Source organism: Centroberyx affinis, unplaced genomic scaffold (genome assembly GCF_046629955.1).
Source record: "Centroberyx affinis isolate AG114_WGS23_722 - 3 ecotype Tasmania unplaced genomic scaffold, CSIRO-AGI_Caff_v1 ptg003587l_1, whole genome shotgun sequence".
In the NCBI taxonomy this organism is placed as follows: domain Eukaryota; kingdom Metazoa; phylum Chordata; class Actinopteri; order Beryciformes; family Berycidae; genus Centroberyx; species Centroberyx affinis.
In genome coordinates, this window is record NW_027281513.1 from 28,490 (window position 1) to 53,355 (window position 24,866).

Here is a 24,866-nt window from a genome sequence, read left to right on the forward strand (position 1 = left end):
GGGCTCTGACATGTTATCAAGAAGCTAAAACACTGCAGCAGTGAGCTTATTACTTTTTTTTGTTTTTTAAACAAAATCAGCTGGAAGGAGGTAATATGTATTAGGGATTTCAAACTGTGTGCCATGGAGGGCTGAGAGGAATTTGTCGTTCCAACCAAGACTACAAGTGAATCCACCGATAAGCACAGCTTCAGCCAGAGGAAGAACTAATCATTGAATGAAATTAGACTTTTATATCACCAGGTGAATTTGCGTTTTCAGCTTACCAGAAACAGTAGCAGTAGCAGTCAACTTCATCTCAAGTGTTTGCCTCAGTGTCCAGTCCCTACAACAGGAAGTCAACCTCTACACCAGCTGATTTGACCAATTAAAGTTACTGCTATGGTTAAGTGAAATCAGCTGGTGTAGTGTTTGGTTGGAAGGTAAATGTGCAGTCTTGGCAAGTTGGCATTGATGGCACATGATCAGACACCACTGGTCTGATCTACTGCACCTCAGCCGGTTTGATACGCCCACTCATCAGACTGCGTCATTTTTCCCCAACAGTGAAACCAAACTTGTTGGGTTTGGTTTTAGATCCGGTTCTGGGGAATCGTTCTTGACAGTTATTAACCAGTTTGAATGCAAAGGACATTAACAGAATAGACAAAGGAATAAGTTTACAATCGAGAAAAGTAATTGAATCAAGGTTAATGACACAGACTTAACTTCAAATTGTTTTTTTTATTTTTTCTTACAACAAAAGACTCCCCCCTCTGCATGTCAACAGACTTGTGGAGGTGCAGTACTGAATAGGCAGCAATAAAAAAAAAAAAAAAAAAAAAGTGAGCTATAATAAAAGATCCAAAAGACAACTCTTATACAAAACCATGTTTTCCATCGCGACTTAACCACCTGAGCATAAAAACAATTCTTTCAAATATACTTTCTCACATGTCAGGCTATTGTATAAGCATAATAATACCAAAAGTAAAAAGGACAACTGAATATTGAAGACACACGGGTACAGACACTCTATAAACCACATCTGGGACACAATAAATACCAATTATTTCTAAATGCTTGGCGGCATTTGATTAAGCCTGCTTGGAGAGCCAAATGGGATCAGTCTGCACTTTGGGGATCTGTTCCCTTGTGCGAGGCAATGTATCACAGTAAGGTTTTGATGGGTTTTGAATATCAATTGTCCCCAGGTGTGTTGCGAGCGGTCATGGTCTAAGTACAGATGAACATGGGGGAATGGCGGACTGTTCTTAGTCTTCCTGGGTACCGGGCGTGCTCAGTTGGCGTGCTGCACGGTGGAGAAGCACAGCTTGAGGGTGTAGGGGTACGGACCAGCTGGGGAGAGGAAGAGACGGACAATTAGAGACGAACAGACAAAAACACACAAAACAGTGCCAACAGTAAACTTGTCTTTCTCTGGGCCAATCAGGGGCTGTGTTTACGTGCAAGGGGAATTCTGTTCTTGACCCGGTTAATCACATAACTGGGTTTTGGGCTGACAACTGTGTTAGAATAATCCGGGTAAACTCATAACCCATCATAAGAAACCCAGTCAAGATGCCTGGCTTACTACTGTTCAATGCGTTACTGTGGCATGGAAACATCTCATCCCTCTCACTTTTGGATTTCAGCATTATAAGTACATATTAATATCAACAAAAAGCATGGCGGCAAGCATTACTTATCGTTACTACTATGATCATCATTGCTTTCCCCTGTATTACAAGCAGTGTTGGGGGCAAAACGTGTACTTGTTTACTTTTTTGTGGCAACAAGTAACTTGACACATTTGTTTTTCAATTTATTTTTATCAGTTATTACCTTCTCAAACTTGCACTTGTTACTTTTATTTTCATTTCAAATGGTTAAATTTGTAGTTAGTGCAAATTAAAAAAATTTAACATATTGCGCTGCATGACAGAGGGTGGGGGTTTGTTTTCCTGCACCACAGAGGGTCACTGCTGTTTCTCTCCTTTTAGAATACGTGGGGACAAACCTCTATTGACATACAGTACGGTGTCATACAAATGTGTGTGTGTGTGTGTGTGTGTGTGTGTGTGTGTGTGTGTGGTACATACTCGAATTCTTCATCTGGTAGTGGTTTATCATGGCCAGGGCCTCCATGGCATCGTTGATGGACTCCCATTCTAGCAAACCTGAAGCACTGCGCTCACTGGGGGCAGCGCCACCTGGTGGTTACAGACCACAGGTCACAGGATTAACAAACACACTACACACATGAAAAGTGATATTTAGCTCAAACACTAATTTTGTCCCAAAGAAAAAAAAAAGACTGCAATGTCACAGGACTTAGAATTAGGAAATTTGTTTTAGGTTTCTTTATCATTTCTGCAAAGGGTTTCTAGACTTAACAGCAGCCAAGCTTGATGTCAGAGTCAAAATATTTTGCTTAAGCATCATTTTTGTATAACCAGTCCATATTTTCTGTGACCATAGAAACACTGTATTTTAGATAAGCAGAATTAAAGCAGCTTACTCTTTCCTGTGAACAGTTTGATGTTGATGGGGCTCTTGACACCAATCTCATCACAAATCTGTAAAGAAGGCAACAATCATTAGTGGCTGAACGCAGGATAGGACTTTAAATGCTTCATTTCCCGAGATTGCATCATCATTTAGTAAATGGAGTGGGTGGAGAAAATATCTGAATACATGTGCCCGGTCGTACACACAAATTTTAATACGCTACAAAATTGCACTTCATATCAGGTTAGTTCTCCAATGCAATCAGAAATGTTTTCTTCCCGTTACCTCTATCTTTCACAAACAAGGAAATGCATGATGTTTAGTAATGACCATGTGCCTCGAAATTGTGTGTGTAACGAGTCAAAATTACCCAATACCCACTGACATCATATCACCTATACTCCTTTAAACATACACACACACACAAGTATATTTCCTCTTTCCTGTCAGAACACGGACCTGGGAGAAGACCTCGGCCGAGGCGTCCGGCTGGGCGTTGAAGAAGTGCAGCACGTTGCTGGGGTGTTGGATGCGGTTCTTGGCCGCCTGCTCTGGTGAGGTGAACCGGTTATTCCTGGAGCCGTGGAAGTCCTTGAAGCTGCTGGTGCCGTCGTCGAGCTCGTAGCACTGACCCGGCATGATGGCCTGCTGCTTGGACACACTGCAGGGAGGCAGGGAGGGAGGGGTCAGAGAGTCATATTTCTGTTTACAAGTTAAGAGAACACAGCTTGGAGCAAATGGATGAAACCTGTAAACTAGGGACGAGACAATATATAGAAATTCAATATATCGCGATACAAAAATGTGACAATATGTATCGTGGGGCAGAAAAATGAATAGTGATATCAGTTCCATTTTATTCTGCTGTAAAAAAAAAACAAAAAAAACAAATGAGACTGCTTGCCCATCAAAATCACATAATCTCTCCATCCAAATTATATTTGCACTTTATAATGACATTTTTAAATTGTTGTTTACATTCTAGCGAGCCAATGCTAGAAAGATTTGTGGCTCAGAAATAAACATAATTCTGCAGAGTCAGACTTTGTTGTCATTGAACTTTTACATCATATTGAATAGTGAACTTAGGGCAGCCATAGCAGCCCAACAGGGTGACTCACTAAGGGAACTATGAGTCTTGTCTTTTTATGTTGTTTTTGCCCGCAACTATTATGTGCTGCTGTGTAACTAACTAACCCCATATCGCATAGTATCATAAGATAAGCCCATTGTCCCATCTCCACTGTAAACTGCAAGTGGTCTTTATTTTGCATCTAGCTGTGGTGCCTCCCCACAACATGCAAAAAGTAAATAGAAAAATTAAGTGTGTGGGTTTACAGTTCGGTGTTTCACAAAAATAAATGAACTAAACAAACCAAAAACATCCGACTCAATTATTTCAAAGTTTGTGAGGGGCTTCGACTCACCAGACGTTGAGTTTCTGTCCAAAGAGGAAGTTGTTGTTGAGGTGGGTGATGGCGCGGTCCACAGCGTAGCAGTCTCCCATCTCCACCATGGCTGCCCCGGGTTTACTCTTCATGAACTTCACCTACGGAAAGCGACAACGAAGACAGGATTGGCTGGTTTTCTGCCACACACAATGACTTAATGAGACAGACGTCACCTTTCCCTGAAGTGACATGAATGACTGATTTATTATTCACAGAACTCATGTGATCTGAGATAATTGCTTGGGTGGGGTGCGGGGGTGGTGGGAGTAGGCAACACCTACCTACAGTATGTATATGAGTGGGTGTATGTATGTGTATGTTATTAAAATAGATATATATGGATCTTGGTTTCAAACTAATCATGTTTTTTTTAAATTTCTTAAATAATGAAATGTTAGCACCCCCTCTCACCCCCCCTTTTTAAAATGATCTTCTCCCCCGCTTAAAAAAAAGCGACACCTACTCTGCAAATAACATTTTCCTTGAATATCTATCAGTGCTTATGAAAACAACCCTGCTAAGATACATGGATGTTTTTTTAAACTCAAAATTTGCAACAATATCTAATTCTGCCCTGGGTTTTAGACATAACAGTCTGCTCTGTTAAGCGGTTTTATTCTGTACATTTCGTTTAATTTTTCTATATGTCTAATATTAAGTGTAAATAGCCTCAAAAACATCACACATACACTACTACAAGAACACTTACCATTACTTTAACTACAAGTCTCACTACAACTACTGCACACACCACACATACAAGCATCATCCACTGTGGGACACTCACCCGCTCTACGTTGCCATAGAGACAGAAGACGTTGAAGACACGGTCGGCGTTCATCTTGAGCGGGTCGAGGCCGTATACCATGACGACGGGAGAATCGGCGTGCGCGCCGTACTCGCCGGGAGGAGGGGGAGGAGGCCCGTAGCCCGGCCCGTAGCGGCTTCCACCCCGCCCCCTCATTGGTGGACCCATGCGGCGACCCTCGTAGGGCGGGGATCCGTAGCTCTCGTCGTAGCCGTGGTAACCTCCACCTGAGGAATGGTGCCGAGGCCATTCAGAATCATTCTCAGTAGAATAACTGGAAGATTTGGTCCCTACATTGTAAATAGAGCATACGTGGAAGCACAGTTCAAAATGACAACACAGCACCACTTAACTGCCACTGTGTGGGGGACCAAGTTCTAAACTCAGGTTCCTTACAGAGAACTTTCCAGAAGAAAGACATATAATTTGAGAATTGTATAACCAATATAATGTAATACAGACTGTCTATATAGAATACATTTTCAGGAAATACAGTAAAAAAACAAGTTGTGCATTATAACTTCAAAGGTTGAAAATAGAAGAGAACTGCATATCATTTTGTGTGTGTGTGTGTGTGTGTGTGTGTGTTGTCTCGTTCCCCAGGGGTGTGAGAGCCTTACCGTACTCTGGAGGGTGATCACCCAGCAGAGCAGGCTGTCTCTGCCGCTTGTTGGGGTTGGCATTCACATCTTCTGAGAGAGTGGGAAGAAAAAAGGACAAGAAAAAGAGAGGGAAAAGTAGAGAAAGAGAAAAACGGCATAAGTATGGCGAGAAGCGACAGGAAACAAGATTCTGGCTGCAAACACATGACAGTAGGACGCCTGAGCATTTAGAATCGAAAATAAACATATTCTTGTCTAGAAAAACTGGCATACACTAATAATCCTGCTGTCTTCAAATTGTTCCAAATATTACATTTTGGTAAACTGTGTTTATGTCAAAAACTGCCCCAGATTGCACACTATAAAAAGTTACCTTGACAATAGTTATTTCAACCTAGATCATAATGGACCTGGGTAAAATTAGTATTTGAGACAGCTGCATGCATTTCAGGATTGATTCATCTTGCCTGAAACAGCGGAACCACTCAGATTGTCCCAGAAGTACAAACCCCACCCACCTTACACTCCAATCAAACAAGATAACTGAAAGGATGTTAAAAAAAAATAACGGACCCTGGTCTATATTATAAGTAGTTGAGGGAAATGGGATGGGGAGGATAACGGATGGTAGGGGCAATATTAGAGATTCTAGGGAAATGAAATGCAGGACAATCTCTTCTACGTAGACAATGGTAACCTCTTAGTGTAAAATGGACGAGGGGGAATGGAGAGGATGAGAGAGGATATTGATGATTTAGAAGGGAAAAGGGTAAGAATATCAAACAGTCACCCTGGATAAATATAAAGGCCTAAATGTATAAAAAAATGAAATTGTACACAAGTACTCGCACATACCTGCATTACTCCCATTGCCATCTGCATCACCATCTGTACAGGTACACAATAATCACACACAATCAGAACTGAAGCCAGGTTAATCAAATAAAAAAGACAGGTACATTTTTCCTGAGCAAATAACAGATTTACCCTAATAAATGCTCAGGAAAGTTAAGTTAAATAAACCACTCATCTGGGCAGTGTTTCAGGGATAAATGCCAACAGTTTGAAGAAACATGGGAAGGAAACCTAGCAAATGAACTATGAAATGTGGTTGGCAAGTTTGTCTTTCCACCACCTTGGCGGGTAACCAACAAGGCTCTTGTTGATTCTAAAAAAGCAATTTGTTTTTTCCAATCAAAAGTGTCTTGTAATTTTGGAATCCAGCAGCCACTGTGGCTGGTGGATGAAAATGTTCCCTGCCCTGGTACAATACATGACTTCCCAGGTTGATAGGGCTTGGCAATAAACAGTTCTAGTAATGAGGTCAAGCACATCCTCCATGGATTAATAATATGAAGTATTTCATGGTTCCTTGGCATAGATCAAGCCCTTTTCCCAGATTTAAAATATGATTTTATTCCCAGAGAAACTAGAACTAGAAGTCCAAGAAACCAGTTAGGTGCATAGATGTATTCCCTGATGGCTGTGAACTGCCTACAGAGGAAGCAACAAGACAAAGCGAACAAGCATGTAGGCCTATGTGACATTTTCAATGCAAGCCTCAACAGAGAAACCCCTCCCACAACCATCACCCACTTCCAGAAAGAGAAAGATTAAGCCTGTATGGGGAAAAAAACAAAATGGGAGTCACATCAGTCTTGTGTGGCGATGTTGGGTGCTGGGGTTTGGAGTCGTGTGGTGCTGTGCAGTTATGTTCCCCAAGCAGGGTCTCGATTTACTTACTGCATGCTTACAAACAGGGGGGAGGAAGACATTTGCTGCAGTAGTTCCACCACTCTCCACCCAATTCATTTCATCCAATACTCCTATCCATTTCCTCTTTTGGGAAAGAACTCTCCACCTCAGGACCGATTCCTGGTTCTATCAAGATGAAACGCCCATTGGTAGGTTGGTTGGCCGTTTGGTTGGCATTTCCATCCATTTTGTTCCATTTTGGAATAGTCTCCTTAGCACCCACTGGTAGGCCTTGAGGCTGCCATAGAGCACATTTCAGATGGGGAAGCTGGCTCCTCTTAGGTGTAAATTGCCAAACCTGCATCACATGGAAGGTGTTACACAGGTTCTAGAGACTTTAAAATATTTACAGAAGAAAAAAAAAAAAAAGCTGTACTCAGAAAAATAGGATAGCTAGACAGGGATGCATGTAGCAAGAAAAGCACAGGGAGGAAAAGATGAGGAGGAGATGAGGAGAAAGAGCAACAGAGAATAGCTGAATTCCATGTGGGAGGTATCAGATAGGAGTAAAACCAAAAATGGGCCTGACTGGGCTCTGAGTGTGCTTGTGCTTGATGGTGTTGTCAGCAATGTCTTGTCTTCATCAGTTGTCTTGTGTTGCCTCCAATGTGATTGGCTACAGCTCGATTCAGGGGTGTGAGTCATCTATTGGATCAGTTGGTACGGCGTCAGCAAGTGGAAGTGATGGAGAATGTGTTGCTTGGGTGTTTTGTTGTTTTTCGTGTCAACAACCGTGATGAGCAAGGCGTAAAAAACAAAAACAAAAAAAAAGCACACGGAGCCCACCCTTCCAAAAACAGTACAGGAAGGGCCAAGGCTTTGTCAGTATGATCTTGATCAACTGGTTAGTATCAGTATGGTTCGTCTGTTGTACTGAGAGATGTCTGTCACTACCTCTGTCTGTTTGCCTGGGTGGATGTTGTCTTTGTGGTGTCTCCTCTGGGATTGGTATCAGTCTGTAACCCTTCTCCATTCGGTGTAGATTGTAGGTGATGCAAGCTTTGGCCTGTTTCAATGTGTCAAGCACGTGGGTCACAAAATGGGGAAGGAAGGACGGAGGGAGGGAGGGAGGGTGTGGGGAGGGTGGAGGGACCAAGCGTAGCTTAGTGCCCAAAAGTACCAACAACCAAACTCCCCACCCTCTCCGATAGAAGTGTGTGGTGTCTTCGTGGCTCTGATGTTGCGATGCGGAGATGATGAGGAATGGTGAGGAAGGAGTAGTCATATCAGTCCTACACCATCGTGTTGAATGGGTGGAGTGTCTTGCAGTTTATCCCCTTGTGTCTGAGGGGAGAATGGGCCTTCTGTGTAAGAGTGGTTGTGTCCTCATACTTGAGATGGTGCTGGCTGAGTGGTGGCGGTGTTGTCAGCAAAAAGTGTGTCTGCCTCTCCCTCCCAGCACAAATTCCTGTAAATTTTTTTGTACTTCGCGGGAGGATTGACTTATTGAGTGGAGATGAGTTGTGTGGTGCTGCAGATAGCCTCCATACCGATGCTGGTCTGCGCCACTATTCTCACTTCTCAAACGAATCTGAAACTACACAAAATTTAAGCTATGGGCAAAGCGGTCTGATATTGTTAAGCCCAATCGGTGCCTTGTCAGAACCACTTGCCATTTGACATTGAATCCCTTTTGCCATTTCTGCTGTGCCGAGTGGGACTCGATGACACAAGAGGTGTTAGTTATAGGTGTTTGTTGGGCTTTACTACTAGCATTTAAATGAAATTAATTTCAGATTGGTCGAAGTCAGAGAGGACAGTGGATGAGACCAAGATCAGTCTAGGTGGCAAGGAAAAGTTGTTTCCCCGTACTTCAGGATGCAAGTTGTCAAACATCAGTGGCAAACTGTAAATGGAACTCAATGCCTAATGCCCAATTTGTTACCATTAAAAAGGTAATTGCTTAATCAGACTTTTGGTACTTTCACTTAATAGACTTCTTCCATCAAAAGGGATCCCAATAACTCTTCTACATTCACTGCTGTGGCAAGGAAGGCAGAACAGCTGACGCTGCTAGCAGAAGGAAGGCTTTACACTGGCTTGAGAAAAAGTAGACGCATGTCCATAACTCAAGTATGAAGGGAGGATTCTTGAAAACTAATAACAATCCCAAAGTGGCCCAAACTCCTGAGGACAGCACTGGCCCCTTTGTGGGGTTTCAGGACAGCTTTAGTAACTTTGGCATCAAAAAGAGAATGACCTGACTGGGACCAAATGGGATGTTTCACAAAATTTTACATAAAACCTGATTCAGACTTAAATTTCTCCTTTGACGGCAGCTCTTTGAAGGAATTTACCTTTACTGGTGTTCATACCAGTTAAAAACACTTAATAATTTGGTTATGCTAAGCTTTCCAACCATGAGTAAGTGCTGAGTATCAGGTGTCAACAGCCGTCTCCTTATACTCATAACGCCTTGCGTTTTGGTTTGGGATCGTTTCCTGTAGTTGGTTCGGATTACGTGCTCACTCCTGACAAATAGCACTTCAGTTTGCTTGGAAGGGGACCTTTTCTTTTGGAGCCGTCATTTAGTGTCACACAAGTTCAAATTGCATTGTTCTCACCTGTTCAAACAAACTGAACGCTCCAGGGTTTGAATTAACTGTTCAAAACATGTTTGCTAAGATTTCTACTAAGATCCCTTGCCTGCCATGCGTGTTAGTGAGTGCACGGTTAGTAGGTCAAGCATATAGCAGCAACATGGCAAACCGTGGCCACATTCTGATTTAGTTTGTCATGTTTGTTGCTATGCTGCTACGAGTTTCAGCTACAAGCCAACTGCTCCCATTCTGCAGAGAACCGGACACACCCAGCTCTGTCCTGAGCCTCACTACGTCACCACAGCCTCTCCGCCACAGTGTACAGTTTGAGTCAAGAGTATTGTGAATAATAATGAAGCGGTATAATATGATTAATATGTTTTGTTCATTCCAATTTGGGATTAGCATCAATTTTCATCAGTTCACTTCACTTTGTATTTTTGGGGTGCTGGGAAGGTCTTTATTAAAATTATACTATATAAAATTAATATATAAATTTAACTAGCTATATGTTCTAATGAACAATAAAGAAAGGAACTGATACGGGAATCGTTAAGGAATTGACTTATAAAATCTATTAAAATATAATATAAAATCAATTCCCAACCTCTGATTTATCTTGCTGTAATGTCCCTGAATGACGCAGGCTGCCAAAGATCTATGGAAGAGTCAAACAAGGCTATGTGGGAGGAATTGCATGTCTGGACTAAATACAACTCAGGTGTTTAAAAACAGGATGCAGACAGCAGTAAACTCAGACCGTCGCCTTTGTTTTAATTTATGGTTTCATAATGTAGTCATTGTGAAGCCCTTTGAGACTGCAACTGTTATTAAGGTCTAAACGAATAAACCCGACATGACTTTAAACGACTGACAACTACATTTTGTCGGGAAAAGAAAACTAGAAAAGCTGCATGCCACACGTACTAAGAACGCTAGCCTCCAGTACTGTAATTAATTGTAAGACACTTATTGCTTGTGGGTGACGCCTTCCTTCTGTCAGCGAATTTGTCCTGCTGTTCCTGCCATTCCTACCACCCAGCAGTTCCTAGACAGTTTCAATTTGAAAACTTGCATCCTTCTCTACAACCTCAAAAAACACTGCAGATTTATTGTTTTACACCTTTGACCTCAGGCTAATATTGCAGATACTTAATATACTTAATACTTACTGATAGACACATAATGATTTACACAGACAATCAAGGGCAAGCAATTTGCGGTATGTTGGTAATTTGTGTTGTTTGTTAAAAATATGGAAATAGGCAATGTTTCCATACTTTTCAGTCCTGCGTATGAACCCTGATCCCACTGTGTATTGCCTGGCTCAGAGACAGGTTTCAGGATAGATCCCCACAGCAACACTTCAGTCATAACGCCACAATAGGAAGCAGGTAAGATTATCTGAAAATAGTGACTGTCAAAGCAGCATATCTCTGATAATGTAAGGATTATAAAATCCTAAAATTTGTCTGTTCAGTGGCGTTATCAATGAAGGGTCTTGCCTCCATCTTCCTAGTAGCCCACTTGCTGAAACTCCCCACAGCAGCAGTAAGGGTGCTGGATAGTGTATGTGACTGTGAGCAAGTGTGTGGGAGTATGTTCATGTGTTCGAGGGTTTACCTGGGCCTCCCAGATTGGGGTTAGTGTAGTCCCAAGTGTCTTGGTCGTTCTTGAACACGTTCAGGCGAGTGGGCTGAGGGAAACAACAATTATATGAATACAGGAACTGATATGAAGGAAAACAAATTTTTAAAACCAGCCGACTAACGTCTAATGTCTTGCTGCTCATTTTTTTTCCTTAAAGGAACTCAAAGACACTATGAAAACATGTTCATGAATATTAGCTCAGCTATAGTGTGCAGTAGTTCTATAAGCAATACCTTGGCATACTCGATCTTCAGTGTGCAACAGCCAGAGTAGATGTCTGCTCCGTTGAGTGAGGCCTTGGCCCGCTGTGCGCTTTGCACAGAGTCAAACGTAATGATGGGGTTAAGGAAGAAGCAGTAAAGTACGGGGTATTTATGACCGTAGGATGTAGACCAATAGCAGTCACCAGCCAAATGGCGGTAAAGTTCTTCTACTCTTACACTGCAACTTTTCCCCTCCTCTAAGAGCCTTTTGGCTGGTAAGATATTGAACGTTTCTATTGATTTAAAGAATCCACTGCGGCCAGTATATGAGGCATGTTTACAGTTCTAACAAGCATGAGGCGGCCCAAACACGACACAACTACCCAGACCAAAACACTCCAGTCATTTTGTAAACAGCACCCCAACTAACATTCCCGTCATTCTTCATTTTAGGACTTTCAGCACGCCAAAGAAGGAGGTGCTGATCTTAATTGCGCAAGTGGGGTTCTAAAAGATCAGTGCTGATAAATAAAAATTAAAATATGGAGAAAAGAACTGTGTGGAAAGTTAACACCAACCAATTACTGGCAATTTACAGAAAAAACCACTGGCAAGTATAGGCAGCACCTTGTTATCAATCACTAGATTGTAAACCCTATGTCAGGCAGCACACATGCAAAAGGATATTCGACCATGGCCTGGACTCCGTTCTTCCTGAAGATGACAATTCTCTGGACAGGACCGCAGTTGTTGCAGATAGTGTAGAGAACATCCTGTGCAGAGACACCAAGTTAAAAACAGAACTATACACACAAAGAAAAAAAAACCTAGAGGCAGATGCTGGATCAACATGAACACAGCAAATTGTACCAAACCTGAGGATTCAATCTGGGTTGAAATAACCCTCTAGACATCTAGACCTCTGACAAACTTACTTATGTCAACGCAAATCATCTATAGCAATTATCTGCAGAGCCCCATGACACATTTAATCATTGTTAATAGTAGGGATGCATAATTAACCACGTAAATTAGTGCCTTGATTGCAATCTCCACAATCCTCCGAGTATAGGCATAGTGGCAATATTGAAACATTCACTGTAGATGAACAGCCAGTGTTGGTGTAAAATAATTTTGTTCCTCAAATCATTGAGACCATTTGTTGTAATCACAGAATCCAGCAAAATAATTGGGATCATTTTAGCCATAACTGTGCAGCCCTATTGTAGAAACCCATATTGGCAGGCCAGATCTCGGCAGTTACCGTGGTGATGGGGTAGATGGGGTTCATGATGGTGAGCAGAAGAACGTTGTTGACGCTTCTGGAGTCGTCGGGGTCTCCCGGCCTGGAGATCTTCTGGCTGGTGGAGTAGTTGATGAAGGCCGGGTGGCCGGCGATGTACACCTGGTTGTCTGCAGCGTAGGTCACAGCTGTGGACGATCCGTTCATGTCCTCGTACTCTACCAGCGCCTGGCGCTTCTTGGGCATCACCACCACATAGCTAAAAACAAAGACCAGGACGTTTAGTTGATATACCAAATACTGGAGGAGGGAGAAAATGTTGGCAGCAGCTTGTAAGTTTATCACTTACACCACCTTTGAGCAAGTAACCGGCTATTTTTTTTATAATTCCCCATCCTAAAATTAATATTTGGCAGGTTAAACTGTTATGGTGGTTGGTAATTTTTGGAATCAAGATGAAAAGGTTATAAAATATAGATTATTTAACACAAGAAAAGCCAGACTGTTAAAGCCCATGCTGCAGCCAAGCAACGTCTGGAGCCCAACGCCATAACATAACTACTATGAAACCATATACTGCAAATTTTCTTGCAATCATTACAAAACAACTGAATGATGTTTTTCTAATCCATTTTTTAATTAAATAAGTTTTTCAAATATTTGCACATTTCGGTCATAAAGACTAAGCAGGGTGATTAAATAGTAGCATGATTGTGACAGACTTTTCCCTCAAGCTACTGTTCTCACGACACAAGTAATGATGTGTGGAAATAGTTTTGATGGCATTTAGCGCCTCAATGGATAAAAGCAAACCCCATATCATTGTTGAATAGTGTGCTGGATGGAGGACAGGCAACATCCTGTAGCCAACTATATTGGCATTAATGAATATACTGCAGAGAAAATTTTCCAACCTGTTTTGTTAGTACCCTAAAAAGTGCAGAATATTAAAATATTTAGAAGTCGTTGTGCAAGAATGAGACAATTGCATTTACAGCACTGGGGTTACAAATGTCAACACCTAATGGTATGTGCCCTTTGTGTTTCTAGTTTTAACCCAACCTCAACCAAAATTAAGTGTTAGGCTAATCCAGGGCTACGAATTTGCAGCGTCAATAGCAGTTGGGTCGAGTAAACAAAATATTCTACACATTTCCCACACAGCTCCTGTCCTACTTCACCTGATGGCTCCAAACTCCTGCAGGGCCTCCACTAGGTCAGCCTCTGTGACTCCGTCCACCAGCCCCCGGATGTGCACCACCACAGACGGAAGGGTCTTGTGTGGGTCTTCATAGCCCTGCATCACAGTCAGAAGGGAGAAATAAAACTTAAAATACACCCAACACCACATTCAATGTCAACATTTACCTTACCTGGCCTGACACAGCACTTCTACAATAAGAGTGTAACGTATGTAAGGACGGACTGTGCGTAACATATTCTTTGATTAGATAGAGTGGTTATACTGAGTTTAAGGAGCTAAAAACAATTTATTCTGCTCTGTGGCATATTTGCGATGCTAAAAAGATCAATGCTAACCAACAGTCTCGGGTTACTTGGTGCAGCTGGGGGGGGGAGGGGTCTTACCTTGATGAATGGGTATTGTGCTTTTTATCTGTTACTGTAGATTTCATTAAAATCTAAGAAAATAAACATTCATTCAATCGCCCTTGCAGGTAAAATGAGGCTACAGAGTATCCCCACGACATTGCAGCTGCTTTACGGATGGCCATACTCACACACACATTCAGAGCTAGCTTACGGCTAGCACGCTGCTAACGTAACCGGCACTAGAACAAAGCGCTGCCCCGATGGCAAGGCCCGGCGAGCACCAACCTCCCTCCATTGATTCAATTCAAATTATACCACACAGGTATATCGACGATGCATGTTCCGAGACGTGTCCTGGTTTAGTTAACGCATACAATAGCCAATGCTAAATCGGAGACTTAACTAAAATAACTGCAACACGAGCCGCTTAACGGAACGCAATGTTTTTTTGAACGAGCTGGCCGCGTCGTGACACAATTTCCATACGCCAGTCTGACTGAATTATATTCAAACAAGAACACCGTGCCCAGGCCGTGTGTGTGTGCTGTAATATCTAGTTCAACTAACACCTCCACCCTTCACACGGACGACTCACCGTGGCCATTCCGTCGGTTTTCTGTCTTTTCGATGCCCTGCCGTCTTCGCTGTAATAACGGCCCGCCGCAGTAGCCATGTTGTCCCAGTTAAAAAGGATGGTTGTAGTGACGAAGTGAAATGGACGGAAAAGTCAAGAAAAACGACGCCCCGGTTTCCACGCCCACCACAGCCGCCGCGGCATCCGATAGGCTCAGGACGCCTGCCAATCTGTGTGTGACTTGAGTGACAGCCAATGGGAACACAGCAAAATACAGACAACTCTGTGGGTTGTGTAGAGACGTTGAAAGATTGTATTGATATTAAAACCACTGTATTTAAATACAGCTTTTGCAAATGATCCACCACAACTACTCAAAAATCCTCCATTAATTTTATCCACATAAATAGATGGAGGTGGATGCATCATTAGACTGACCGTGGCCTTTTTGAGATCAAGTGTGTCAGAGATACAAGGTTGCTGTTTGTAATCATCTTATATTTTTATTCCATATTGAGGGATGCAATGAAATATTCAGGGATGTTATCAGGACAAAACACAAAAGAAATAAATTCCTACAAAAAAAAATAAAAAATCCTGATATATTCCTGAATATTCCTTATGGCGAACAGAAAAATCTAATGACTCACAAAACAAACAAGACCACAGGTATTATGTCTAAGAGATTTATTCAAAAATAAAACTGCCACTGTCTTACCATGAGCCAGGGGAGACAGCAAAAGTTAAAGCAGCCCTTACAGAAATGAAACTTAGCACGCTATATTTTTTTAAAAACAAAAATCATCACAGGAACAAATTTCAGATCAGCACATAGGGAAAAATCTATTCAGTGGACAGTGAGCTGATAACTTTTGTAAAAAGGGCAGTGCAGTAGTAGAACAGACATCATGCGGAGTATCAGTCTCTGCTGTAGGAATGTGACATCATCATACAGTATATAAGGCATGCAGGCCAGCCACTCAGTGTGTGTGTGTGTGTGTCTGTGTTTATACCAGATGAGTAGGAGGGGCAAACTGCATTTCTGAGCTCAAAAGCCAACCAGAGTGCAATAACAGTAAAACAAAAAAACATAAATAAATTAAAACAAATCTTGAGGATATTTTTTGCTAGTTCTCAAAAGCGGGGGGGAAAAAAGCTAACACTAAGGTTCAGCAGGTTGTCAGCCATGTATGTGTGTGTGTGTGTGTGTGTGTGTGTGTGTGTGTGTGTGTGAGACAGGTTGGGGATGGAGTCATATTTTTGCCCAAAAAAGAAAATAATCAATTTTAGGATTAGGGTAAGGATCATAATCTGGGGTTGGTCACTTACAGCATTAGAAAGATCGTCATATAGTAGTTACGGGTAAGGGGGTTAGGGAATAAAAGCAGGTCAATGCAATGTCCTTAAACTAAGGTGTGGGTGTGTGTGTGTGTGTGTGGGTGTGTGGGTGTGTGTGTGTGTGTCATCCTGCAGAATTGTATCAACTGGGGGAAGTCGATCTTCGAGGTTTACGGTAATTTGCTGTCTGAACTGCCCAAATCACTGTTAAAAGTCAACTGCATCATATTAATTTCACAACATAGGCGTTACTGCTTATACTCCCTGCTCGATTTTTTTTCATGTAATGATGGATGACACAGAAAGCAGTGTTTAAAACAATCCTGTTTCCCTATCAAAACGGAAATGGGACTATATTAACTACACCTGCAACACTCTGAGGCCGCACAATAAATACAACCCAGGAGAGAAATTCAAACTCAAACGACTAGGACTTCACAGACGAGTACAAAAAAAACAAAAAAAAAAAACAGCTGTAGGGCTGTCGAAGCAGGCAGGGGGGGGTGGGACATGGAAATCAGGGGAGGGGGGTGTCTGTGTGTGTTGGGGTGGGGGGGTAGGGGGGGTTATTATTCTTCTTCACTCAGTCGTCTCCTGGCGTGGGGCTTCGCTTCGGACTTGCTGAACGGGAACGACTGAAACAGAAAGAGAGAAGAGTTAACGGGCAGCAGGGGCGCGTGGCAAAACGATCACAACAATCCCACCTGGCGCTCACCAAACCTCCCGACCCCCTTTATTCAAAACGTGTTCCTCTGCCGTTCCCTTGGCTAAGATGCTTCGAAAACACACAGGTCAGGGCTAAACTGATTTAAAGAAGTCAATTTATCCAGCTTAAAATTCTTGTTAAAGCTCATGATTGCACATGGTGCAGATTTCTGATTAATTTTGTAATTGTACACCACAGTTTGTAGAAGTACCTGGTCCAAGGAAACAGCCAGAGGTTGTTTTGTTAGAATGATACTCTGTCTAAAGCGCCATATTCATTCAAGGAAGCCAATCCTAGTATTTCAGAGATAACAGTCCCAGGGCAGAAGCTAAACACATAACAATTGAAACCCAGCCCCCAGACAAACAAACACACACACTCATCCAAATACACAACAAAAGCCCTTGAGACTGACTCTTCATTCACTACTACAACACCTTGGATTGTTTAGCATAGTTTCTGCTCTGTGCCGAGGAGAAACTTAGGGCTTGTACTTATAAAAAAATCAAGGGAGCAGCACAAAGTTGTAGTAAATATTTGGTAGTTGTAGTTCTTTTGCTGGTATAGCAGTTGAAAATGTATGGTAATCAGGCTAAAACATATATAGCTCAAGGGGAGTAAGATATCTGCTGACACAGCCTCCTCAGAAATATAAACCAATTAAAATTAAATGGTGCGTTCCTTTCTGTCACTCGATCAGTCACTCACACACACACACACACGACCCACACATTTGTACTGTTGAGCATGCTTAGTAAGGTTCAACATTAGCTCTATAATGAGCTGTGTGTGTTCTGTTTTCACCATCAAAATGACAGTTTCTAACCTTGTCAGGGGGTTTGGTTTTTGGTTACCTTTGGAGACAGTGGCAGAAACAACAAGTACAGAGAAGCGAAGGACGAAAGGACTGAAGGACGGACGACTACAACTCGGAGAGACACTGCGCTGGGAGGCTCTTGAAGACTGATCTCTCGTCAGCTGTCTCTCTCATTCTCTCACTTTCAGAAGCTAAGACAGAGGCCGAAGAGCTCTGGTAGGTAGGTAGGGGGGTCTGGTAGGTAGGTAATGGTTTAAAAAGGTAGAGGTTGAACTCTGAACTGTGTGGGTCAGCCCTCTGGTAGGTCTGAAGGCTGGCTGGCTGGGTGACTCTAGTAGAACAACTGTATGTGTGCGCGGGCTGATCTCGTCTGAGCGTGTGCGTCGGTTGAACAGACGGCCACTCATTCACTGTGCGGAGGGCTCGGTCGGTAGGTCGACCTCTTTCTCTCTCTCTAACACCAGCTGCAGGCGAAGGCTGATCTCAGGTCAGCGCTTAGTCACCCTCCCGCAGGACGTACACACCGCCAGCTGGCAGACCCTGGGCCTGGGATCAGCTGCGGTGCCTGTGCAGTGCTCAGCTCCCACCACACGCTTTAAAGAAAATATGAAAAATAAACAAAACTGTGCTGCAAAGATGCTTAACGTAAGTCGTGTTGCCTGATCTCAGCTGATGTCTCTCTGGGAAGTACTCCTGATCTGTCTCTGTCTGACAAACTAGCCAAATTCACAAAGGATGGATAAATGTGGAAGCTAAAAATAGAGGAAAAAAACATCTAAATTCTACCTCTGTACACATCTCTTTACCACTGGTCTATTTTATCAAATAAATTCTCTTTCTGTCAGTCTATGCTCAATAATTCAGATTAAAACTACATCTAGTAAAGGTAAGATCAAAAGAAAGGAAGAGTACAGAGGATATGGAAGGGTGTATCTCTCTCTAGCTCACTCTAGCTGTAACCACTCCTTGTTGGTGTTTTCTCCCATGTGCCCTCTTTCCAAGATCTGGTGGGACTGGATTAACAGCCACACTGTGCCTATACAGTGCTGAAATGTCACAGCTGTGATGACAGATGAAAAGAGAACACATGGGAGGAGCTAACTTTCAGCTACTTCTACTTCCCTATCCTACTCACAGGGCCCAAAGTGCCCTTTCTCTATTCCTCCTCTCTCTCCTCTACTAGCCAATAGCAGCAGCAGAAGACTTGAAGATCTCTCTGGTGTTGAGGCAGACTGGTAGACTCATCGGCGGCTGTCCGTTTCCAAGTCCTGCGGCAGTCATTCGGTGGCGTTGCTCCCAGGTTTGGGGTGGAGGGTCTATTTAACCGTCATTACTTACCTAGGATGGAGTGCCTAGCTCTGGCTAACATGGCAAACATATCTGACCCTCAGCTGGAATGTAAACTAGGTATAGACTGAACCATCATATCTGAGAAGAGGGAAAGGGATGATCTAAACTTCTTCCTACAATGAATGTTCACTTAGAACGCCCTGGCCAAATCAACTAGAACTGGCAAAACTAAGCACTAGAAGCCAGAAAGACAGGGAGAGTTAAACATGTCATTTGCCTACACCCTTATTCAGTGTGTGAGAGAAAAGCTAGTCAGAGGGTTTACCTGTTCCTCTTGTGGCTGGCTGAACGGGAGCGAGAGCGGGAGCGGGAGGCGGACCGTCCCCTGGGCCCGGAGCCGGACCGAGAACGAGACCTGGAGCGACTGGAGGTAAACAAAGACGTTAAAAAGCTACAGAACTGACCAATAAGCCACAAGCAAGCACTGTAAATGTGCTTTACACGGATTCTATAACAGGTAGAACAGTTGTTAGGCACAGGGTAAAGTGGCTTTATAATTTGGGACAGGATGGGGAAAAAAAACCTTGAACAGAATTCAATATTGAGCCATTCAATATCAAGTTTATTTTTGAAGTGCATTATCCAAGCAATAAGCCGTGAAACGCTTTGCCTCATGGCTAACACCTTTTAGCTGGCCGCTTCAATAAATGGTAGCAAAACGAAAAAAAAACAAAAAACGTTTCAATAAATCTTTTACTATTAATAACAATTTAATCAGAATCATTAAATGTTATTCATCTGCCAAGCCATATGACTCTAGTATGGCAGGGGTGGTAATTTTCCGGTTAGTTAAAATCAGTTAAAACAGTTATGTGGTTACAGGTGTGTGTCTTGCTTATTTTACAACCATTTCAAATGTGACTCACAACTGAGGACTGGAATGATCTGTGTTGTAAGTAGTGCTTCCTGTGGTCAACAGTCTTAAACTGAAGCCAGACTGACAACAATATAAGAAGGAAAAAAAATCTGAACAGCCAACACACTAGCAGTGGTATAGTCAATCAAAATCATTTTGGGAATGAATGTTAATCGTATTGAAACACAAAACCAATAAAACGTTTAGCTTACAGGTCTTTATTTAATGATTTAAAAGTATCACTCATGTGTAAACTTAAAACTGACATTAAGTTTTTCCAAGACATTACAAGCTAACTGATCCATTAAATTGAATGATGTGATTTTGGATCCAGTCTTTCTGAATCTGGTTTGAAAAGCAGACTTACTACCACATCCTTGAACATTTGCATCTCACATTTCCATACAGCAGCGTTCATGACCTACCTTCTCACTGGAGTCCTGGACTTGGAGCGAGCTTGGGAGCCAGACCTGATGACACAGGAGATAAAGTGGGTTTAATTACAGCTATAGGGGGAAACAATGTCAACAAACACTCAAGGCGTTGATGACTGGGTTAAGGCTGAACAAATTACATACACTCCGCCTGTACTCTATTGATGCCTGAGGGAGGTATTTGTCTCCTCGCCTGCCCTCCTTCACAGGGAGGCTAGACTGTCAGCTGCAGAACTGGACTAACTTTATCCTGACGAGGTTTACATTTCACATCGTGTGGTGCATGAAAAACAACATAGGTACAAAGTTGGATCTGAATCTATGGAGATAGTATGTAGAATTTACACGTGTGGAATGCCAAATGATTGCCATGCAATGATGAAATGTAATCAAAATAAAAAGGGATTGAGGCACCTTACTTGTGCAAAGTCAAAAATTGATTAAAGCTTCAAAAGTGCATAAATAAAGAGCGCATAATGAGCAGCCTTTCTTTTCTTCATTTATAGCCTATATACAGTATATGTTCACCTGTTCATTATGCGCTTTTGAAGCTTTAATAAATTGGACGTTGCACAAGTAAGGCGCTTCCAATCCCTTTATTTTGTTTATATCCTGTGCTACTTTGGAAGCCCTTCTTTGACTGATGAAATGTACAAATTAAGGGATGTTTCCACTTCAAAGGGTATTGATAAAGAACATGTGATAATGATTTCAATAACCTGTAAATCATCCAACTTAAAAACATATTTTGACTGTTACGTGACACATGCTGGTGTATGAGCCATGTGCAAAGGAGGACGCCTGAACACCACCGCCTTGCTTTCTGCACATGCCTGTGTATTGTACTGGCGTCTGAAGTGAATCTGATACGCAATGTCACAGAGCACAAGAATGCAGCTACAGCCAAAGTATTTTGTTTTTGTGCAACAAGCTGTAGTCTTACCTGCTCCTGCGTTTGGAATAGGACGGGGATCTGTGACGGCTGGAGAGACAGAAAGATAAACAGGAGTCACAAAATGAAGTGAAGTAAAAATAAGACTTTGTACATTCTGTTTGAAAATGGAGAGGGAAGAGAGAGAAGCGGGGGTCTAACGCACAACTTCCATTCTTAAAATTGGCCTGGTATGAATGAATGTGAATGAGCTAAATTAATACAAATGAACACAACTCCTGATTTCAAATGTGAAGTGACAATTTGTGCTTGTTTATGTTCTTCATTAAATCCCTGACTAATCTAGGCTTTCATGACCAATACACAGGATCCAGTGTTTCCTGATGATGTCATAGTGGTGTGTGTGATAACACTGATAAGCGGGTTATGTCTTTTCCCCTTCTGATCAACCTGTGCTCTCCTACACCACACTTTGGTACATTGCCACAGCACTGACATGTAACCCACAACATCTCACCTGTGAATATGTGAAGAGCGAAGTAAGGGTTAAATCTATTTTGGAAAATATGTGCTACTTGGAATTCAGCAGTAAATATTTTGCAAACAAATGTCTTGATGACTCATAGTAACCCATTAAGTGCTTGCCTTTATACCAGCAATTATTTTGTATGAGCAGGTGTCCATTTTCCCCTTAAACTTGTGGATGTGTGATTTAGGAATTAAACTTTTCTATTGTTTCCAGTGTTGACTTACCGGCCGTTGCTACGGCTGCGGGAGCGAGACCTGTAGCGACGTCCGCGGGACCGGGACCTGGAGCGAGACCGAGAACGGGAGCGAGACCTGGAAAGACAAGATCGGCCAGTTACATATTTAAGCTTAATTAGTTGTTCATCTTGATCTGCATCTTTTCCTTTGATAGTACATGTTGACTGTACAAGAACCAAATGATAGCTGAATAAGTACAAACCACACCCACTTGGCACTTTAAAAGGCCTCATTTGGAGGTCTATTCTGTTCCAAGCATCTAATTGGCTGGTAACACAGTAAACATGGCTGGTGGATAAAATAAAAAGTAAGCTATGGTATTGTTTTGTTTTTTACCAATTTATGAAACAATATGTCAAATTACTTTCATATTATCCAGTTGGATAAGAATTCAACTGTTCAGTGGCATTGAACCTTACAGGTGGACAATATAATTTCCACACACTACTGGCCCCGCCAACAATCTCAGCTTTTCTCAATTTTAGTTTCTGGAAGTAGTTATTGCAGAACACTGTCTCATTGGCAAAATGTAAACATTTAATTTCACTCTGAACGTTTGCAGTATTTGAAAACAGTAAAAATGTTGATATATGATGCAGGAACAGAAGAATAAGGAGTAAAATATTTGTTCCTCAAATCAACAAGACTAACAATCACAATCACAATATCAGAGTAAGTAACAGGGATTACTGTTTCAGTCATAACCCTGCATCAGTATGTGGATGTCAAAGTAAACAGACCAAAAACTGAACACACCTAAAAACAAACTCAAAACACAGAGCGATCCCAGTGCTGCTTTACCTGCTGCTGCGGCGGCCGCCTCCTCCTCCTCCTCTCTTGTTGAAGCGGTAGCAGTCGTAGGCGTAGTGGCCCCGGTCCCCACACTGGTAACACCGATCGTTGGGGTCAAAATGGCGTCTGCTGGGGCGACCACGGCCCTTCCTGGACAGGCCCGTCGACATTTCCACACGAATACGGGAACCGCACAGGACCCTGAGAGTTGGGAGGGAGGTAAGAGGCTGTTTTTAGTCCTAGTTATGGTCGTCATGCAGGTTGAAGTGCTGTTTTTTGTTTAATTACTCAGAATGAAAAGATTAACTGCTAATCAATGGGGCTAGCGAGGATTCTAATTCAGTTCTCAGTGCTAAAATGTTTCTTTGGATACTCTGTCAAACCAAAAAGCCTGCTGACTGAATACAAGGTAAACACTGACTACTCACTTTCCATCCATGCCTTTCACAGCATCTTCTGCGTCTCTAGGATCCTCATACTCTACGAAGGCGAACCCGGGTGGGTTCCTGGCCACCCACACGCTCCGCAGTGGGCCGTAGTAACTGAACGCTCGCTCCAGCTCGCCCTTGGCAGCACCGTTGCCCAGGTCGCCCACATAGACTTTACAGTCAGTGGTCCGAGATGAACTACGGGAGGATGAGTAGTACGACATCTCTCCTCGCCTGGTGGGAAAAGGGTAAGTGTGCATATTAGATCAGGGAAGAGAAAGTTTGGCAGGGCTTAATTATTCAGAAAACAGATGCTTTTATAATTAGCCAACACCCACACTCAAACAGAGCTTTAAGCTAGTCATCATAGGCCCCCTGTGGCTGATTCCCTATGCAGAAATGTTCTCTTGCCTTCCCTCCAGGGAGGTCAGAGGTCACGGTCGGCTAAAGAGCAGCCTCTGGAGCTGGTCCTGGTTCAATGTTTTGTTTAAGGACACTTCAGCAAAGAGGACGCCGGTTGAACCCCGGCTTACCATTTAACCATGACTTTTGGAAGACACTAGCTATGTTTGGTAGCAAGGAAAAAAGCGCCAGATTGGCCCAATTGTTTGTAAGCGCGCCAATCACGCCCCCACCAGGCTTTTAAAACAAAGATCAGTCAAGTAGCTCAATTTAAAGGACACACATCTGTGAGAATTTAACTTGTAACATGAATAAAACATGGCGTCGTCGTAGCATTGGTTGGTTTATAGCACAGCATTCCGGCAATTGATCTGTTGAAATCAGAACTGTTCATTACGATTATGTTACATTACGAAGGTTACGAGGGTCCGTTTTATTGAGGACAAAAGGCCAGTAAGATAATCAGAAAATTGTGAAATGTTATTGATTCAGGTAACGAAGGTACAAATTGAGAACATATTGTTCTCCTTCATTTGATTCAATATTATGAGTGGATCAGTCTATGTACCGGGAATCATTGTGCGATAGCGCGTGGAACGAAATATCATATTTTCAATAAGCCATCTCTGAACAGCGGTTTAATTATTTAAGAGATAATTTCGACAATTAACAATTACACAACAATTAAGTAATATGCATCTCATATACTGATGTATTGGTAGTTATAACCAGGAATTAGTCGGAGCCCTTGCTCTTCGACTGTTCATAAACAATGGCGAACACACGCGCTAGCGTCACTTACCTTCTTCCGTTAATTTATCAGTCAGCTCCGACCAGAGATGAAACTTCAGTCCTTTCAGACAGAAGTCTGACCTATTATTCACCTTAAAATATATTATTCTTCTATCCTTATCTGGCTAATTAGCCACTTTGACGAGCATTAACAAATCTTCCACATGTCCTTCCACCGGGCTAACTCGGCTATCCAAACGACTCCCTACCGTGTGACTTCCGCATCTGCGCACTTTGACTCGTCGAAAAGGCGCAATGCACTAATCACACAGTGGGTAGCTCCTCCTACCGACTGGGATGGCGGCTCAGAGAGTTTCAGTGATTTGACTTGGAAGTAGACCTGTTATGAAATTATCATTTGAAATATTATAAAACGTATTGTTGATTTTTTTATTTTTTTTTTTTAAAAACAACGCTAAATGTTTTC

The 24,866-nt window shown here is 42.4% G+C and overlaps 2 protein-coding genes across 7 annotated transcripts; both read right to left on the reverse strand.

Annotated features, from left to right (window-relative positions):
* Positions 1 to 703: 703 nt before the first annotated feature.
* Positions 704 to 14,989, reverse strand: LOC139661694 (heterogeneous nuclear ribonucleoprotein L-like). 4 transcript variants are annotated; one of them, XM_071540241.1, is made up of 14 exons: positions 14,889 to 14,989; positions 13,924 to 14,039; positions 12,764 to 13,001; positions 12,187 to 12,272; positions 11,530 to 11,626; positions 11,270 to 11,342; positions 6,207 to 6,239; positions 5,370 to 5,441; positions 4,729 to 4,976; positions 3,918 to 4,039; positions 2,950 to 3,151; positions 2,501 to 2,558; positions 2,082 to 2,192; positions 704 to 1,338 (listed from the first exon to the last, which is right to left on the reverse strand). In XM_071540241.1, exons 1-14 carry the CDS (start codon positions 14,964 to 14,966, stop codon positions 1,280 to 1,282), a joined length of 1,593 nt encoding a protein of 530 aa, XP_071396342.1. In that variant the 5' UTR covers positions 14,967 to 14,989; the 3' UTR covers positions 704 to 1,279. The 4 variants fall into 4 exon arrangements, with proteins under 4 accessions (XP_071396342.1, XP_071396341.1, XP_071396343.1 ...); XM_071540240.1 differs by having other exon boundaries at positions 4,729 to 5,039; XM_071540242.1 differs by lacking the exon at positions 6,207 to 6,239 and having other exon boundaries at positions 5,370 to 5,438.
* Positions 14,990 to 15,539: 550 nt separating this feature from the next.
* Positions 15,540 to 24,650, reverse strand: srsf7a (serine and arginine rich splicing factor 7a). Of its 3 annotated transcripts, XR_011696606.1 has the most exons (9): positions 24,450 to 24,650; positions 23,246 to 23,479; positions 22,827 to 23,018; positions 22,014 to 22,100; positions 21,312 to 21,350; positions 20,360 to 20,404; positions 19,344 to 19,442; positions 17,766 to 18,321; positions 15,540 to 16,840 (listed from the first exon to the last, which is right to left on the reverse strand). XR_011696606.1 is itself a non-coding variant. In XM_071540238.1 (8 exons), exons 2-8 carry the CDS (start codon positions 23,467 to 23,469, stop codon positions 16,789 to 16,791), a joined length of 738 nt encoding a protein of 245 aa, XP_071396339.1. In that variant the 5' UTR covers positions 23,470 to 23,479; positions 24,450 to 24,650; the 3' UTR covers positions 15,540 to 16,788. The 3 variants fall into 3 exon arrangements, 2 of the variants coding, with proteins under 2 accessions (XP_071396339.1, XP_071396340.1); XM_071540238.1 differs by lacking the exon at positions 17,766 to 18,321; XM_071540239.1 differs by lacking the exons at positions 15,540 to 16,840; positions 17,766 to 18,321 and having other exon boundaries at positions 19,340 to 19,442.
* Between the last annotated feature and the right edge of the window lie 216 nt (positions 24,651 to 24,866).